This window comes from Cynoglossus semilaevis, chromosome 6 (genome assembly GCF_000523025.1).
Source record: "Cynoglossus semilaevis isolate Cse_v1.0 chromosome 6, Cse_v1.0, whole genome shotgun sequence".
Classification (NCBI taxonomy): Eukaryota; Metazoa; Chordata; class Actinopteri; order Pleuronectiformes; family Cynoglossidae; genus Cynoglossus; species Cynoglossus semilaevis.
In genome coordinates this window covers 492550-511190 of record NC_024312.1, presented here as the reverse complement: position 1 = coordinate 511190, position 18641 = coordinate 492550, and the positions used below count along the sequence as shown (strand labels likewise).

Below are 18641 nucleotides of genomic sequence, written 5' to 3'. Positions count from 1 at the left end.
CCACGGTGCAGCACACGGCAGACGGAGGCGGTTACCCAGTGTCCCAGTGCTTATAGGTCACTGTCAAAGTTAGACCCTCAACACAGTAGCCTCAACTCCAGGCCCTTTTGTCTACGTTTGTAGTCTATTTATTCTTCCTAGATTTGGGACATTTTCAGGACAGTAGAGACGATTACTGTTGCATTATTTCCCTTCCACGTTACATCTATACTCTTTTTTTTTTTTTTTTTTTTTTTTTTTACCTCAACTCTCTTGTCCCGGAGCCTCACACGACTCCAACACCCGTCATTCCATCAAATTGTTTGAAACATATTTCCTGCTTTTTGCGGCCGTTTAGAACAGTGAGGAACCAGTCAGTCATATTTAACTGCCAAACAAGAATGAATGTTTTTAACCAGGAGTTTAAAACTGTCTGTGCTGCACTGAGATTACACTAAATATTTATCACAGTTTCCTGATTCAGTCTTTATCTGTTAGACATCAATTCCTGGGACCGACACATTGGAGTCACCAAGTCCTAGTTGTTTCAGAGCAGCTTCAATCTGAATTACATGTTTGTCAGAAAACTAAGCGGTGATGTGGTCCGAAAAAAAAAAAAGTCAGTCAGTAATGGTTGACCAATCAGAGTCAATGTCCTCAGGTCTGGTGCCTAGTGTTAAAGCATGTTAACACTTCTCTCACTTGAGAAATAGTTCAATCCCCAGTGTCTGAATTAAGGCTAAGTTCACGCTGCAGATGTTGTTGCTCAAATCTGTTTAATTTTCTTGACTCTCGTGATTGATCAACATTCTGAAATTGCAGCAACTTCCAACTTGATAAACTCAAACACGCGTAGCATCGATACTCACGTCTGTGAACAGCGTTGGGTTTGACGCCACGTGTCTGGTGGCAGATGCATTTAAAGTATCACGTGAACAACTATGCTTTTGCAAAAAATTCTGAATTGAGCAACAAGACCTTTAGTGTGACCGTGGCCTTGGTCATTAAGAGTTGACGGCAGGGGAAAAAAGGGAAACGGGCTGTAAACACAACACTCACTCTAGTTTGTTCTCATTTTGTTCAGTTCATCCACCTGGTCTTTATGACGTTACATCTTCAACACCCAAAGGGAAAATTCTTGTTCTGTCCCATAAATAAATAGTTCTTATACCGATGTTTTCCTGCAGAGGTCAGTGCTGTTGTACATACTGTTGATGTGAGTGTAATTAGCCAAATTAGGTGACATATTAGAAAGTGTCTTTTCTAAAAAAAAAAGAAGAAGAAAAAAAAATGTTACTAAACTGTTTTTGTATTCTATTTTTTATTAAGTGTTTTGACAAAAGCTCTCTTTCTGTTGTCGTTTTTTTCTAGTCCATGTGGTGAAAGTGAAGCCTTGTTGCAGCAGGGATTCTGCTCCCTGCACGTTTGTGTGAATGTACGTGTTGTTCTGTCACATGGGAAACCAGAGACGGATGAGAATTGTATTAGAAATGTCTTAATAGACCTTTGTTGCATTTTTAAAAAGAAAAAAACACAAAACATTTTTTTTTACTTTACTAACTTCAGTGGTCTGTCAAAGAGCTGTGTTTTATTTTTTTGCGAGGTGAATGTGTTGTTGTGACATATTTTCCCTGTTTTTAAAGAAATATAGTTCACTTTTCTTCCTTGTAACGTTACATCAAGCTGACAGTTTTGTCTTTTGGAGAGGATTCAAACGCCTTTCCCTTTGAATGCTATGAGATTTATTTTTTCATTTGTTATTTTCTCAAACCCTGGGTGTCTGGTTAGTTTGTTTATGATTGGGTTTTCTTTTCTTGTCTTAATAGAAGCTTCTCCCTCCTCCTCCTCCTCCCACCTTCCTCTCTCCCACTGTCCATTCACGGTTTGACTGAAGTAGAGCAAAGGATTTAATACCAACACGAGAGGCCCAGGAGTTACACGAGAACCTTCTGGTTCCATCGTTAGCCGTTGACTTTCTCTTTGTTTTTACTCTTGGTGCTTTCTTTGTAATTTAGCACATGAAGAAATGACTGAAGCCATGTGTTAGACACCGACATGTTTGAGTCTCACAGCATAAAAAACAAACAAACAAACAAACTTCAAAACAACTGTGATTTACTGTATCTTCCTTTTTTATTTTTAAAAAAAAGTAATATTCTTTAAGCTTATATAACTATTTCTAACCTCGGACAGAGAGACCAGGGCCTGGGGGACGGGTTTCGGCACATGTGAAGAGATTAAAAAAATAAAAGCAGGAATCCACATGTTTCCAGCACCTGAGTGTCGAGGTGTCGAGAGCCTCTGCATCAACTGCACTCGCATCACGTCTGCGGTGGTGCTGGTGGTTGTGGTTTGAAAAGGTGGCTTAAAAAAAAAAAAAAAAAAAACAACGCAGATGCTGCTCACGACCACAAGTGCCAGAAGACGTCCGCTGGAGCTGACAAGCATCAAAACAATACGAAAAAAACACACACTCCTGATGCAGGAGGAGAACCGTGAATGTTTTATACTCTCTCTCTCTGTGTGTGTGTGTGTGTGTGTGTGTTATAATGATATGACAAAGGCAAAAGTCAATACCAAAGAATCTTCCAGTCCGGCAGCACCGGTGACGTAGTCTGGGGCCAGTGAGGGTAACTGAGGAGCAGAGTTTCCTAAAACATCAGTTTCACACCAGGCCGATGGAGGAACAGTTTGAGGGAAATATTTGGTAAAAAGCACAAAGTCATTAATTGTGTGGTTGCTGATTTACACATGACCTCGTCAGACCCTGGTGTCTCTGGCTCTCTGCATGCTCGTTGTGTTTGTTTGTTTCTGTGTTATGTGTGTGGCGCCTCTCTCTCTCTCTCTCACACACACACACACACACACTCACACCTCCATCCTCTCAGTTTCTTCCTGGAGCCTCTTCAAATTGTACTGTAGTTTTTGTGAATGATGTTCAGGGATGGAGGGGTGGAGACAAAAAAAGTGTGTACATTCATGCTAAGATTATCTGGATGTATGTAGCATTTAATTTCACAGCACTAACGATTAAAACCTTTGTTCATTTATAAACTAATGAGTCTACGCAGTTGTTTTGATTTACTGCCTATTGGAGGAGGTAAGAACTTTAAAACAAAATATTTTTTATACAGTATATATATTTAAATTACCTATAATTTAATTGTAATAATGTATTTCGCAGAAAAATATAGTCCAAAACAAGCTACTACTCAGTTTGACTATAAATTTTTATACAGTATATATATTTAAATTTCTAATAATTTAATTGTAATAATGTATTTTGCAGAAAAATATAGGTCAAAACAAGCTACTACTCAGTCACTATATAGATTTAGCTAAATTTACTTTTAAAATGTCATAATTACTCAACTAAATCAACTAAAATGATTTATTTAATTGACCAGAAACAGAAATAAAAACTAAAAATTAATTTGCAATAGAGAAAATACATTTTAGGAATATAGGAAGTAAATTAAATGAATTTATAGATTTATAATTTATAGATTAAATGATGCACATTTGATTTATTTGAGTAAATCCTGCAGGTTTTTACACAGCTGTTACCTGAGTGTGTGTGTTCTACCACATTCTAGTCGCTGCGGGGCGCTGTGACCCCGACCACAGCAGAACAGCAGCTTCACCTCGGTGCCGAGCATCTTTCACATCCGGGCGGTTCTCGCTCCCTCACTCCGCTTCCCTTCCCCTGTCTGTGCTAAGCTCTGCACCGGGGAGGTCCGCGGCTGCTCTTCAAACCCCCCGCATTCCGGGGCCCCTTCGTCGGCGTCTGGTACCGCCTTCTCCCTCCCCCACCCCCGAGGACCCCCTTCAGCCTTCACTTCGCCTTTTTCCCCCGCACAACCAAAGGCTCATGACGCGGGCTACGCCGATGGTGGTGCACGGCGCCGAGCGCTCCCCGTCGGTGCGACATCTCCGCGCTGAAGCAGCAGCAGCAGCAGCCGCAGCATCGCGGGCTAACGTAAGCTAACAACATCGATCTCACCGCTTCTCCTACTCCCCCCGCACCCCGCACCTCTGCCTCAGACCACCGCCGTCAGAGCCTTCTCATCAGCCGCTGATTGATAGCTCAACACTGGACCACCAAGGACACCCCCACCAACCCACCCACCCACTCCACGACCGTCCACCGCCCAGCGCAGGAAGCCCACCCTTTTCTCCCCTCATTCAGGGCCCGGGTTGAGAGCAGTTTCATGCCGATATTTTCTCGTTTTTAGTCCTCAAATCTCCTCCTCGATCCTCTCTGTGGCCTTTTTCGGGGTCCGTTTCTTCTCTACCTCAGCACCCGATGCCTCCCCGCCCCTGTCTGTGACCACCGCTGCACTATATCACCCATCCCCGGGCTCCACAACCAGGCTCTGCTGCTACTGACAATCCGACCAAGGAGCACTGCTGCTGCTGCTGCTGCTGCTGCTGCTGGACTGCGGTGAACCTCTGTGGACACATCCGGTTCCCTCCACCTCGACCCTCTGTTTTTTTTTATCACACTCTGCGTGGGGCTCACAGATAAAGAAGAAATCACTTTACGGACAATTACTTCCGCCTGCTTTGTGAGCTCCGCCGCTGCGGCCGAGCCACGGGTCTCGTCATGCCGGGTCCAGTGGCCGGTAGTAAGTCCCGTGTGTACGCCGACGTCAACACGCTGAAGAGCCGGGAGTACTGGGACTATGAGGCCCACGTCCCCAACTGGAAGTGAGGAGACCCTCTGTTTACTGCATGTTGCTGTAGTTACGTGTGTGTGTGTGGCAGATGGATGTCTATTAATACACATTAGGTTGTTAATACTCAGAGATGGTGCAGCCACAGCCAGGACCTGCTTTAACACACCTCCTCCACCTCCTCCATCCTCATCCGTCACCTCCAAGTCCAGGTCCCTCCACCCGTGCTCCTTCATCACCTCGGCCTGAGCTCCGTCTTCACTCTTCTTCTACCTCTTCCCCTTGTCTTTTACTCCACCCTCCATCTATTTTTTTCCCTCCACTTTTGACTAGGCATGTCCGATAATATCAGCCGTCCGATGTTAGCTTGATTATTTGACATCTGTAAGAATCGTTATTACGGTTTTTACTCCGATAATGAAAACCCTATAACACAATGCCTGTGTTTGACCAAAAGCTAAAATAGTTTTGGGGATAAACGGCTGTATGGGAAAGAGAAGGCCACTAGATGGCAGCATTGCAGCTCATTTTATTCATCTATTTTAATCATCAGGTGATTGTATGCCACTCATACAGTGTTTTTTTTTCAGCAGCTTATTTTATTCATCTATTTTAATCATCCGGTGATTGTATGCCACTCATACAGTGGTTTTCTTTCCCGATAAATACATAAATCTTATCAGGTCTATATCGGTATCGGTTGATATAAAAAATTGGACAATAACGCCATATTGGATATCGGAAAAAGTTAATATCGTACGTCCCTACGACCCTCCAATCCACCGCTGTCTCCACCTCTGTCCTCACTCAAATCTCTCCGTCCAATTCTTCTGTTGTTTTTGGCTCCCACTAGTGTCCACATCCACCTCTCTCCTCCACTGCTGCTCCTCCATCTTCATCACTGACGAATTAAAAAACTGCTCAGGTCGACACATCTTTTTAAAATGACAAATATTGAATGTAGTTTCCCGTTCGTCCGTCACCTCTCATGACTCAGGTGTAAATATTTTTACACCAGTCCTGATCCTGTGTCCCCACCTCACCCTCCGTGTGGACTCCATCGCCCCCTCCCTCTCCCTCTCCTCCCCCCGTGTCTTTCTTGGAAATCAGAAGCAGAAATCACTTACTCCCCCTGAGGCAGAGTTTTTTTTTTCCCTCTCACTAACAGGAACACTCACTTTTCAGCACCACCTTAATCGCACCGTGACGCTGAAAATAATTTCTCCTCCTTTTCTGTCACATCTGCTCCGCTCTGCCTCTCCTCCCGTCCCTATAGCAACCAGGAGGACTACCAGCTGGTCCGTAAGCTGGGCAGAGGGAAGTACAGCGAGGTGTTCGAGGCCATCAACATCACCAACAACGAGAAGGTGGTGGTGAAGATCCTGAAGGTGAGGAGCTGGAACCAAGTTTTGGTTCTTGTGCCACATGTTTTTTATTAATAGAATTCAGCTGTTGATTAAACATAGGATGAAATACAACAGTGGGAAAAACAGGAAATCCATTTGTAAAAGTAGGATGTATTTTTAGAGATTGCTGTTGAGCAAAGGTAGGATTTTAACTCCTGCCATTCACAAGGTCCTGGGTTTGATTCCCCCCCTGAAGCCCAAAGCTCAGGTTGGGTTGTGTCATGAAGGTTTTCTGTTATCAATTTAATTTACTTTTGCTTTATTTTATTTTTTATTACCGTTTTTTCCCGACGATATGTTGCAATTTTTTTTTTTTTTTATTACCGTTTTTTCCCGACTATATGTTGCAATAAGTTACACTAGTGCCCTCTAGCGGCTGTCAGTATTAAAATAAAGAACGTTCATTTTTTAGTGGTACAGGAATAGCAGATACTGATACACAAGCCTAGAGTGCCCTCTAGCGGCTGTCAGGGTGATCATAACAAACTTTTGAAATGATATATTTTTTTATATACAAGTCCCACACCCAAACAAAGGATGAAAAAAAAACCCTGATATTTATTTCCTGTGTTCTCTGTTTGTTGCATCAGCCTGTAAAGAAGAAGAAAATCAAGCGTGAGATCAAGATCCTGGAGAACCTGCGCGGAGGAACCAACATCATCCGACTGGTGGACATAGTCAAAGACCCAGTGGTTGGTGAAAAGTCACTGGAGTTGTGTGTTCAAAAAGAATGTAGTAGTAGAAGTGTACAGTTGGTACAACCTTCAGAGCTGCAGGTTGGATCCTGGTGTTTCTGTCGTCCAATCAGTGACCAATCAGACGATGGAATCAATGCTGGTCGTTATGAATGGTTTCTGTCTTGATTTATTTTCCTCTCTCTCTCTCTCTGTTTCTCCCCCCTTGATCATTTTGACTTGATGAACAGTCCAGAACTCCAGCGTTGGTCTTTGAATGCATTAATAACACAGACTTCAAGGTACAATCCTCCTCCTCCTCCTCCTCACCACACCTCCCCCTGCTGGTGTCCCCTCAGATTTTTCCGTCTTTGTTTTTTTTTTTCTCTCGACCTGACCATGACATGTTCACCTGGTCTGTGTTTCACTGCAGGAGTTGTACCAGAAGCTCACGGACTATGACATCAGATTCTACATGTATGAACTACTGAAGGTGGGACTACACACACAAACGTGCACACACACACGTGCACACGCCTGCTCTCTGTTCAGTGTTTTTTTTTCCACAAAACTAATTTTTTTTTTTTAATTCCATCAGTTTTTTCCATGTAAAGTAAATTTAAATAAAATCACTTCTCATAGATCCCTTCCAAAAGTCAAAGTCAAATTTCTTTACACCATAATAAAAGCTGAAAGATCCGTTTTTACAAGATATTTTTCCGGTTGTTAATTGAACAAACTCAGCTTTGTCTGATTTCGTCCTGTGCACGTGCTCCTCCCACGCACAGGACGTACTGTCAGCCCGCCATCACTGGTCCTAATAATAAAACCGTCCACGGACTTAAAGACAGGAACATCTCCCAGTGTCTCCAACCAAATAATAGACTGCGCTGCACGAGTGGGAGAGATCTGCAGCCGTCAGCTCCGGCTCTCTGCGGCGGCTGATCTGATCTGATCCGGGTTTTTACAGATGTTGAATGTCATTTTTACACTGAAATACTTTTGGATATTTTTGTTAGTTCACTGGTGCCTCGTGCATCGTGAGGGTTACGTTCCAAGACTGCGATCGGTGGAAAAAACGCGAAATAGAGACGCGATAGTTTTTATATTATTTATGTATATATTTTAACTTTACGAAGCCTTTAGGAGGCATCGTAGGGCGTGAAATATGGAAAAAAAATTTGACCAAACTTTCACAAATCTCATTTACCCGTATGAAAATATTGGAAATTTAAAAATGTTTATATACCGTTAAAAAAACCCACGATACAAGAACACATTTAAAATATTTAAAAAACGTGATGCACTAGGGGGCGCTACAGCCAAACCACGATACAGCGAGGGTCTACTGTGTTACTACGATACTAAAAAAGGTTATTCCCTGACTCTGTGTCTCTGTGTCAGGCTCTGGACTACTGTCACAGTATGGGAATCATGCACCGTGACGTCAAACCACACAATGTGATGATTGATCACCAGATGAGAAAGGTGGGCGGCACACACACACACACACACACACACACACACACACACACACACACTATTACTATTTCAGCCGCTCTCTTCTGCTTCGGCTTCTATTTATTTCCTGTGTGGTGTGAGGTTGGTGTGTAGACTGTGTGGGCGGTGAGAGCTGGAGTCTCACAGCAAGAAGTGTCCTGGTTTGAATCCCACCTCTCGGTGTGACGCTGGCATGTTTTTCATGTGTGTGTGGGGGAAATCATGCAAAAGTCTTTATTTAGAAAACCCTGGAAGGGTTGTGCTAAAAATGAGAGGAGGAGAAGATGGAGCGGTGAACGGACGTCTTGGTGACACAACACATTTATGTGTGTGTGTGTGTGTATGATTGTTTTTTTTAATGTATCTACAGTATCATCTATATATTTACATACATATATGTATATTAATATTAAGTATTATTGTATATATATATTTTTTTTATATTTATATATATACAGTATATGTACAATATATACTGTATATAATCAAAGTACAGTAACTCTGGATTTCTCCTTCTATTTAAAATACCAACTTTGCCCAGCAGAGGGCAGCAGAGCAATGTAAGTGTGAGTGAGCCTCATCTAAAACCAAAGGCCGGTGGAACCTGAGGTCAGAGCTGGTGTCCAGACTCTGTACTGTGACAAATGTTGACCTCAGTTAAGACTCTGTTTAGTTTTTTTTTCGTTTATGTTATTATTATTTATTTATTATTTATTTATTATATTATTTTTTATGTCTTTTTTTCTGTCACAGCTTCGTCTCATAGACTGGGGTTTGGCCGAGTTTTATCATCCGTCCCAGGAGTACAACGTCAGAGTGGCCTCGCGATACTTCAAAGGCCCTGAACTCCTGGTGGATTACCAGGTAACCTTGAATGTTTTGCTCAGGTCCTTGAAATCCTTGAAAGTAGATTGGAAAGCGCTGGATTTGGTTTTGAAAGTACTTGAAGTTTCTCGTGGACATGTCGACTTCCTTAGAATGTGTTTACATTTTGAAGAAGTATAACCAGGCCTTGACAGGTGTGGGGGTGTGGGTGGGGCTTGTGTGTTTCAGATGTATGACTACAGTCTGGACATGTGGAGCCTGGGCTGCATGTTGGCCAGTATGATCTTTCAGAAAGAGCCCTTCTTCCACGGACAGGACAACTACGATCAGGTTGGACCAACAGAAACACAGAAACAGGAAAAAAAACAAACAAACAAACCATTTCACAGTTTGAGTTTTCAACCCTTTCTGATTTGTTCTCATGGTTCAGTTGGTCCGAATCGCCAAGGTCCTGGGGACGGACGAGCTGTTCGGCTACCTGCGGAAATACCACATCGAACTGGACCCACGCTTCAAGGACCTGCTGGGACAGTAAGTCCACCGTCTCTGGGGTCTGCTTTAGCTTGAGGGACGTGTCCAGCTGTTGTGAAGTTGAGGACAGACGCTGCTGTGGACGCTTCACTCGATCATCTGCATGTCCCTCATGTCCTCCTTGTCTCCGCTGCAGGCAGAGCAGGAAGCGCTGGGAACAGTTTGTGCAGACGGAGAACCAGCACCTGGTCAGTCCTGAAGCTCTGGACCTGCTGGACAAGCTGCTACGCTACGACCACCAGCAGAGGCTAACGGCCACGGAGGCCATGGACCACCCGTACTTCTGTAGGTGGATCGGTACCAAACAGTACCAGTGCCTGGGGTGTTGTATTCCAGCTGAAATGTTCCTGAAGTTTCCCTCCTCTTCCTCCGACAGATCCCGTCGTGAAGGAACAATCTCTGTCCAACTCTGACAACAACATGGTTTCCAGTGGCAACACTACAGCACGGTGAAACACAGGTACCCGTCCAGTACTGCAGTACTGTGCCCTGGACAGTACTATGCAGAAAGGCTTAGAGACAGTCGTCCCTCGCTGTATTGCGGTTCGGCTGTAGCGCCCTCAGTCCATCGCAGGTTTTTAATATTTTAAATGTATTCTTGTATTGCGGATGTTTCGCTCTATCGCGGGTTATTGCGGTATATAAATATTTTTTAATTTTTCATTATTTGTGTGTTAAAATTTTCATGATAAAATAAGCATTTTCTAGCCTAAGAAGAAAAAAAAGTGTGTTTCTGTAACACATACATACAGGGAGTTGCAAGAAATAACCTGTACGTACGGGTAAACGAGATTTGTGAAAATTTAGTTAATTTTTTTATCTCCTACGATGTTAATCTCCTACGATGTCTACGGGTAAACGAGATTTGTGAAAATTTTTTTATCTCCTACGATGGGTCCGTAAGGGTTAATACATATGTAAATAATATAATAATAGGGATGTCCGATAATATATACGGCAAATATTACCATATTTTGTCATATCTGTAAGAATCGTTATTGTTTTTTTCTCCGATAATGAAAACCTGATAACCCCTAGGGGGCAGAATTATAATTGAGTAACACTCAATAACTGTTTGCACAATATCGGCATATCAATATCGGACATCCCTATGTAATGACAATCGCATCTGTACTTTGCGATTTTTAGCCTATCGCGGGCGTTCTCAGAACGTAACCCTCGCGATAGTCTGAAGTCTGAAGTTTCCTGCCTTTTCTTCCTCTGTCCTAACGCAGAGTTAAAGAAGAATCTGATGAAGACAATGATGAAGACAATGATGATGATGATGAAGATGATGCTCGTTACCTCAACTTTGTACCCGGTTGTGACCGTTACTCTTGACCAGTGGATCAAAGTGTCTCTGACCAGTTACACACTCACAGATACTGTATGTGCATATGCACACACACACACACACACACACACACACACACACACACACACATTTACATACATGAAGGGAGCACAACTCCATACACACATTCACACCAACGCACACTGAACCCTCCTCCTCTTCCTCCTCTTCCTCCTCCTCCTCCTCCTCGTCCTCCTCTGTATCGGTCTGTGATTGGCTCGTTCTGGTTTCCTGTCCAGCAGCCTGACCTTTGACCTTGAACCTGCTCCCTGTGTCCCTCATGGTCTACTCCAGACGTCTTTGTCCTCCCAGATATATTGTCTCATGTACTGTAGCTCCACAGGGACAAAGTACTTTTAAAGACATTTATGTCCTCCTCCTCCTCTTCCTCCTCCTCTTCCTCCTCCCCCCCCTTTATGTCATCCCCCTCCTTGGTTTGCATCAGCATGGAGAATGAGCAGGAGTGTGTGCCTGTACCAGCCCCGCCCCTTCCTCCCTCGCTCCCTCCCTTCCGTCTGTCCGTCCGTCCGTCCGCCCCCCCATCCTCTCATGTCCTCCGACGGACAGATGGACAGATGGACGGACGTCTTAGCTCTACTCCAGTTCTTCAGTGGCATGGTGGACTCTCTCTATAGATGGAATGATGACAATGATGATGATGATATTATTATTAATAATATTAATGAAAAATAAATCATTTTTATTTAGATGAATTCTGCCTTGTTATTCGTCGCCGTCCCGTCCGCTCCGTCCTCACGTTAAATTTGATATTTTATTACAGTTAAAATAATGTCAAATTTTTAACCAGTAAAAAATATTTGCTGAGTTCAGACTGTGATATTTAAAAAAAAAAATCTTTGTAGGAGCTTTCTAAACTGGAATCTAAAGATTTGGAGCTGATTCTCATGCACCTTTAAACTGGACGACCTCAGGGTCAGGAGGTCAGGATGTCTTAGACCCGTATGAAGTTTTTAAATTTAATTTTTTTTACAAATACAACAAACATCTGATGCTTTTACATTTTTTACACCAGACAAATACAGGATCGTGAGAAACAGTTCAACTGTCGTCTTCCTGTTGTACAAAGATGTGACAATGGAAAACTCTGACCCCTGACCTGTGACCTGCAGCGCCCCCTCACCTGTACCGTAACCAAACCCTGGCAGTGAGTTGTTGGCAGCAGACGTAGGCAGTGACGTGGTACAGTAAGACTAGTCAGTAATGAGAGGATGAAAGTCGACACCGCTGTGGCTAAAGCAGCAACAACGAGTTCATACCTGCCCCACTTCACCCCCCCTCCTCCCAGAGGGGAGGGCAGGGAGGAGAGGGGAGGGGAGGGGCTTCACCTAACACCACCTTCACTACAACAGGCCACAGATGGCTGCTGATGTCGCTGAAGGAGGAAACCACAGCTGGGCTGCGGCGACCACAGACTCTGGAACCTGATTGGCCACAGTCTGTGGGCAGCAGGATCCAGGCAACTGTTGATGATGGTCCATATTTGGAGTCTTGATTTATGAAGGAGTCAGCCTGAGGTTTTACACAGTGTTAGCTCTTGGAAAAGTCGCGATGTCCGATATTAACTTTTTGCCGGTATCCGTATGCCGATATTGTCAAAAAACTGAATTAATGGTAATACTAATATTTATTTATTTATCTGTACAACCCACTGTATGAGTTGCTGGCACCAGTATTCTCCATACAATCCCCTGATTATTAAAATAGATTAATAAAATGAGTGGCAACGCTGCCATCTAGTGACTTTCACTCTTATATAAAGCTGTTTTTCCCCAAAAACTATTTTTTAGCACACAGGGATTGCCTTATCATAGGAAAAAACAATAACGATTCTTACTGCTATCACATAATTATGCTAAGATTGGACGCTAATATTGGACATCCCTAAAAGAACAAGAAATTAAACCCACTTATTGACCCCCCCTCATCTCCCCCCGTCGCCCCCAGAAGATTTGTTGTTAATCCTCAACAGGTCACTCAATATCCCCTGTTGTTGCTGCTGCTCCTGGACTGTCTGTGTGACGTATCAGTTTTCACCTCGTATAGAAACCAGAGCTTTGGCTTCCTCTTCTACAACCTGACTCTGCGACGATGCAACACACACACACACACACACTGACAGAGAGACACCTATAGGATCACTACATTACCATTTAAACATATTGGCCATAAAACATGCAGTGACCACTGTATGTTGACCCCCCTCTTCCCTGCCCCCCCCGCTCTCCGTACACGTGCAGGTGAGCTGGAATCTCCCGTGTTGAGACCTCAGATGAATAATTCTGGGCAGTAAACACACTCACCTGCTGCTGCTCACTGCTTACACTTCTGCCTGACTGCTTTAGCTCCAGCGCATGTGACGCTCACGCACGTGGCCCTGGGCGTTCAATGGAAGAGACGTTGTAAATGACAGGATTAACACAGAGTCATAATAAAATGTTAGCTACGTAGCTATAATAAATGACCAATAAATGACCCTTTATTCTGATTTGTCTTTAAAGATATAAATGTCAAATTCAAATTAAAACATCAACGAAGAGCTCAGCAGAAGCTAACACGAGTCACAGAGACAGGCTAGTTCCTGTGGAAATATTCAAATGTTAGATTAAAGATTAGTGAACAGAAGTGACTGTTGTCACTGTGGGAATGTTGTTCTGAAGTTTCAGCCAAAAACACAGCAGCTAAACTATCAAATGCGTTCCGAAAAAGTGAAAAAAAATGTGCAAATAAATCATATAAAAACATGTACATACATACAGAGCTAAGGACAAAAGGCTAAGAGTGAAAAATGAGTCAAAAAAGAAGCTAAAATACAGATAAATCTTCTATAAGGTAGAAAACAAAAATGAGTGTGTGTTAAACACTCGGTAAAAATGAGATGATATCAACTGGAGCTATACACAGATGATGATGGCTGAAATAAATTCAATAAATATTTTATATTTTGTCTAATATTATGATCCAAACAGTGACACAAGAAGGACCAGGAGAGACAGTTGATTTTCACTGATACACACTTTATTATAAGTTAATGATCGAATCAAACACAAATACAGGAAAATACAAAATACAGAAAAAACAAACAACTCCCATTTTGAAATTGACTTGAATTGACGGATGATTGTAAATAATTCCCGGTCGTCTCTTCAACATCTTTGTCCTTCTCCACTGTCCTCAGGTGTCACTGTCCATGTTGAATGCTTTGAATTACCCTCTCCACTAGAGGGCGGTGGAAGGGGCGGCTGATGGTCCCACACTGCTGTCAGTGTCAGCTCAATGATTGTATATAAAAAAGGAACGCAGCCATTTGGTCGCCAAACCACGTGCACCGTAGCACTGTGCAACCGGACGTTGACCGTGTCGTATTGCGTGTGTGTGGTTACGTGTAACTTTTTAGTTAAAAAAAAAAAAATCTATCAACAACATTTTTCAAAATGGACATTTGATCCAAGAAGACCTTGAAAAAACCTTATCTTCCCACAGACTTCAACTCATTCAAAGGTCAGGTCGCAACCAATCGAGTCGCCCCCTGCTGGTCCACTGCCATAGATGGCTGTGTCCATTTCTTATATACAGTCCGTGGCTGGGCCGGGCCGCGGGCCGCGGGCTTCAGCCCACTTGTTTTATCTTGCGTTTGTGTCTGGAACAGTTCAGGAAGCACTTGGTTCCAGTGGAGGCGACGCTCGGGGACGGAGAGACCTGCTTCCTGCGAGGAGACACAGAGACAGAGGGAGAAACCAGACACAGAGGAATGAGAAGAGGAAGTGTGATTGAATATTTTGTGGCGGCCGTGACACGGCGGCACTTAATTATTAACCGCAGCCTCCTGTGGCCTCTGCTAACAAAGCGCTGGGGTGATCACAGTCCAGATTGGGGCGGGAGAGATCAGCACGGACAGGCGGCTCGTTATCTTCAATGAATAAATCAGTAATGTCACAGTGGTAATCAGTCTGATGGACAGACACACAGGGAAAATATATCCTGTTTTTAGCTCCTGTAGCTGCTGGTCTATGACCCCACGACCCCACAACTGTGACCCCAGGTAAATTAGTAGTTGTTAACTTGTTTAATAGTTTCCAGCTCGAAAATAGTTGATTGGAAGTTAATTTTACTAAAGATGATAAAACAGTTTATAAAAAAGTTTTGAAATCCAATAATCTTCTAGTTTAAACGACCTCATCATTGACTAAAATCTCGGCCTGTTTAGATGAAGACGACGCTGATATACTGGCAGGAATTGAAGAAAGACACAAAGATCTTCTTCAACAGACCCATGATTTTTGTTTTTTTGGTTTTCATAGCCATCTGCTGCCACCTAGCAGAAGACTATTTAAATGTTCTGCCTTTTATGCTCTGACGAACAAAGAAAAATTATATGCGATAAATAAATAATAGTTTTCAGCCCAATTAAGTGATAATTTTCCATGGGACACTAGCATGCCACGACCCAGGGGTTGGGAATCGCTCACATATAACACCAAAAATCAGAATAGAACAATAGATTGACCGACTGTTTCACCAGGCCACACGTCAACAACTCCTGGGAGTTGTGGTATAAAATCGTTGGTTTTCTCTATGAGATTTGGTGAAAGGTGAACTGTGATTCGTTACCTGGAGGCCACCCCCACGGCGGCCGCCTCTCTCTTCTTGATCTGCTTTATCAACTTCAACATGCGACAGATCTGCCGCAGCGTCATCCTGGGAGCGTGACCTCCCACTCGGGGTCGAGGGACGTAGTGCGGGCCACGGTACGCAAACAGTGACATGTAGCCGCCGCCTCTGGGGCCCTTCCCGAACAGATGCAGGGGCGGAGAGCTGCCGTAGCAGGAGGCAAACTGGGAGGAAACGGAGAAGAGATGGAGATGGAGTTTTTGTTAGATTACAGCTGAACAAATGTTTCGATTTCATTAGGTCTGACTGGTCAAAACTTCAGGTGTACAACTGAGAGACGGTCCCTAAGAATGTCTATCAGTATTAGGGTTACACTGAGGAGGACAGATGAACACTTTACAGACATAGTTGTTGTTGTTGTTGTTGACAAACGTCAACACCAAGGCCAATATGGAGGTGATGTCTGTAACCACGCCTCCTGCTGTCAGTGTGGTGACCTGCAGTAGCAGAGTCACTGTTTACACCTAATAATCCAAATAAGAGGAAAAACCAAGATGGAGGCGCGGGAACAAACCTCCTAGTTCTGCCTAATTCTGATCTGATCTAATGATTAATTCAACCAAGAAATTCTTTGAACTGGAGTACGATTGCAAATGATAAGAAGTCTCTTCTACGCATCACAACACACACTGACTCACACACACACACTCAGGATCAATCTCACCAAGACAGTTCAGCCGCAGATACATTTACAGGATGGGACACCTGATCGTGTACACTGGCCTCCCGACAGTTGTTTACTCATGCACACACACCTGTACACACACACCTGTATACACACACACTCGCACACGCACGCGTACACACCTATACACAGAACTGCTGGCATGGTGGTGTACCAGGAGCAGCAGCAGGATCACTAACACGGCTGCGTTTGAACTGGTGTCACACAACAACAAAAAAACACTTTAAAAATAAAAAATTAAATACAAATTTAAAAAATTTAAATTAAAAAAGTTTGTACTTCACCAGCATCACATTTAAAAAAAAAAAAGAATTTCCAGATTTTTCAGCTTAAAAATGTCTTAAACAAATATAATTCAAACACACACACACACACACACACACACACACACACACTGGCTGATACTCACAGGAACGACTGCAGCCATGGTGGATTCTCAGAGCTTTGCAGTGATGGAATGATTATTGTTCTTATACCTGAGCAGCCGGACAACTGGCCAATCAGGGACCAGGAGCCACAGCACAGCCCCGCCCACTCCTGACATCATCACAGTGAAGTCACTGTGAACTGACTGACTGACAGAGATGACGGGAGGTTCTGTGTAGTTTTCCACAGAAAACAGACTCTATCATTGACCTACACACAGTACATATATAAATATATATATAATAAAGTAAATATAGTAGGTACATTTATGAAGTAAATGTAAATTGTGAGTCAGAAATTAAAATATTTCTCACATTTAATGTCAAATTAAAGCACAAACGAACTAACAAAATAAGGTTTCAAAAATGTCACAAAAATAAAAAAATAAACCTTAATAAAGACACTAAAGAAAAATCACAACATATAGGGCAGTAAATATATCATTAAATATTCCTTAAATATTTTACGCAGCCATGGGAAAAATTAACAAATATTTGTTTATTCATTTATTATTATTTAAAATTGAAATTATTTTCCAAAACTTTTTTGCCTATATTTCTTATAATATTATAACAATAAAAAATATTTGTACAATCTTATTAATTTTTTATAATAATCCCCACTAGTGGTTTCGAAGTAATCCTCGTACCCTAACAATGACGTGCACACACGTGCACGCGCATCCAGAGCGTCAGGTTTCAGACACTGACACTCGGTGTTTTGCTGCGGACCCCTGCTATTGTTGACGAGGTTATATTTAGAAGCAGCTGTGAAGAGGAGAGGAGGAGCAGAGTGATTGGGAAAAGAAAAGAAAAAGAAAGACGAAGCTGAGGTGATGAAACAGGAACACAGAGATGTGACAAAAATGTGAAGAAAAGGAGAAAGTCAGAAATCCATGAAAAGGCCAACAGAAGGAGGCGGAAGGAGGCCGACGTCACGTGGTGTAGGGTGATGTGTGTGTGTGTGTGAACAAAGTGACGCACTGATGCGTTACATATCATCAGTCGGCACAATACCAGACATCACTGCTGGGAATTGAGACAAGATGGATGGACACGAGGGCCGTGACGTTTTTATTTTTTCTCTGTTGGTATTCCTCAGAAACAGAAACAGGAGAAGGTCTGGGCTGTCGACGTGTCAAATGACGGATTATTTTGATGCATGCTACTCTGCTGAAACTCATATGTCAACGTGTTATCAAACTGTCCACGGCCATAAAACACCCTGACTAATGACGTATGCCCCCTGTGTCAGACAAGAGACAAGCACATTTGGTGTTGTAAATCAAACCAAAAAATAGCTAATTCTATAAACAAGTGTTAAAATAAATAAAAAATTACAAAACGAAATATATTTTAAATGTTTTTAATATAAGGTAATTAAAACAAAGTGACATATATAGTGAATATATATATATATACACACATATACAGTATCTACAGTTCTATATAACTGTATGCTCAGTGCACCTCAGCGACTACAGTACATAAACTGTATGGGGACGTATGGGACTTGCCATGCTCAGTGCACCTCAGCGGCACCTGGTGGACGCTTCCTTAAACACCACTGCGCCCCCCCCCCAAAAAAAAACTACTCCTTCGAGCCGGAGTTGAACCAGCGACCTAAGGATTACTAGCACATTACCTACAGTCCTCCGCTCTACCAACTGAGCTATCGAAGGGTATAGCTAATGTTTTGATTTAAAAAAGTAAAACAAAAAGTCCTAATTTTATGAAAAACGTTCTATTTCTGATCGTGAAAGGATATTTTGTAAAATATTTAAAAAAATTATATTAAAAAAAAAAATCACATTGAATTAGTATCAGGTGAGCTCAAAAACAAGAACCTGATTGGTGGAAATGTCAATCATCACAGCCGATTGGTTGTGGATCAAGT

At 42.7% G+C, this 18641-nt stretch overlaps 2 protein-coding genes, 1 long non-coding RNA gene and 1 other non-coding gene across 5 annotated transcripts in view; 3 read left to right on the top strand and 1 right to left on the bottom strand.

Annotated features, from left to right (window-relative positions):
- The window catches only part of znf319b (zinc finger protein 319b), a 5337-nt gene extending 4343 nt beyond the window's left edge, over positions 1-994 (top strand). The window contains exon 4 of one of the 2 annotated variants that reach the window (XM_025056585.1): positions 28-994. In XM_025056585.1, coding sequence (XP_024912353.1) covers positions 28-56 — 29 coding nt within the window. In that variant the 3' untranslated portion in view covers positions 57-994. The remainder of the gene's footprint in view (positions 1-27) is intronic. The other variant, XM_008311023.3, reaches the window with a different exon arrangement.
- A 348-nt stretch (positions 995-1342) lies between these two features.
- Positions 1343-3037, top strand: LOC112487159 (uncharacterized). The gene is made up of 3 exons (XR_003049986.1): positions 1343-1358; positions 1546-1547; positions 1806-3037. It is a non-coding gene; the product is annotated as an uncharacterized LOC112487159 (long non-coding RNA).
- A 540-nt stretch (positions 3038-3577) lies between these two features.
- Positions 3578-11669, top strand: csnk2a2b (casein kinase 2, alpha prime polypeptide b). The gene is made up of 12 exons (XM_008311022.3): positions 3578-4689; positions 5932-6043; positions 6652-6753; positions 6987-7037; positions 7169-7228; positions 8140-8223; positions 8989-9099; positions 9289-9390; positions 9491-9591; positions 9728-9876; positions 9968-10051; positions 10827-11669. The coding sequence occupies exons 1-11, from the start codon at positions 4586-4588 to the stop codon at positions 10042-10044; spliced, it is 1053 nt and encodes a 350-aa protein (XP_008309244.1). The 5' UTR covers positions 3578-4585; the 3' UTR covers positions 10045-10051; positions 10827-11669.
- A 6670-nt stretch (positions 11670-18339) lies between these two features.
- Positions 18340-18426, bottom strand: trnay-gua (transfer RNA tyrosine (anticodon GUA)). Its single transcript is given in 2 exon segments — positions 18340-18375; positions 18390-18426. It is a non-coding gene; the product is annotated as a tRNA-Tyr (tRNA).
- Between the last annotated feature and the right edge of the window lie 215 nt (positions 18427-18641).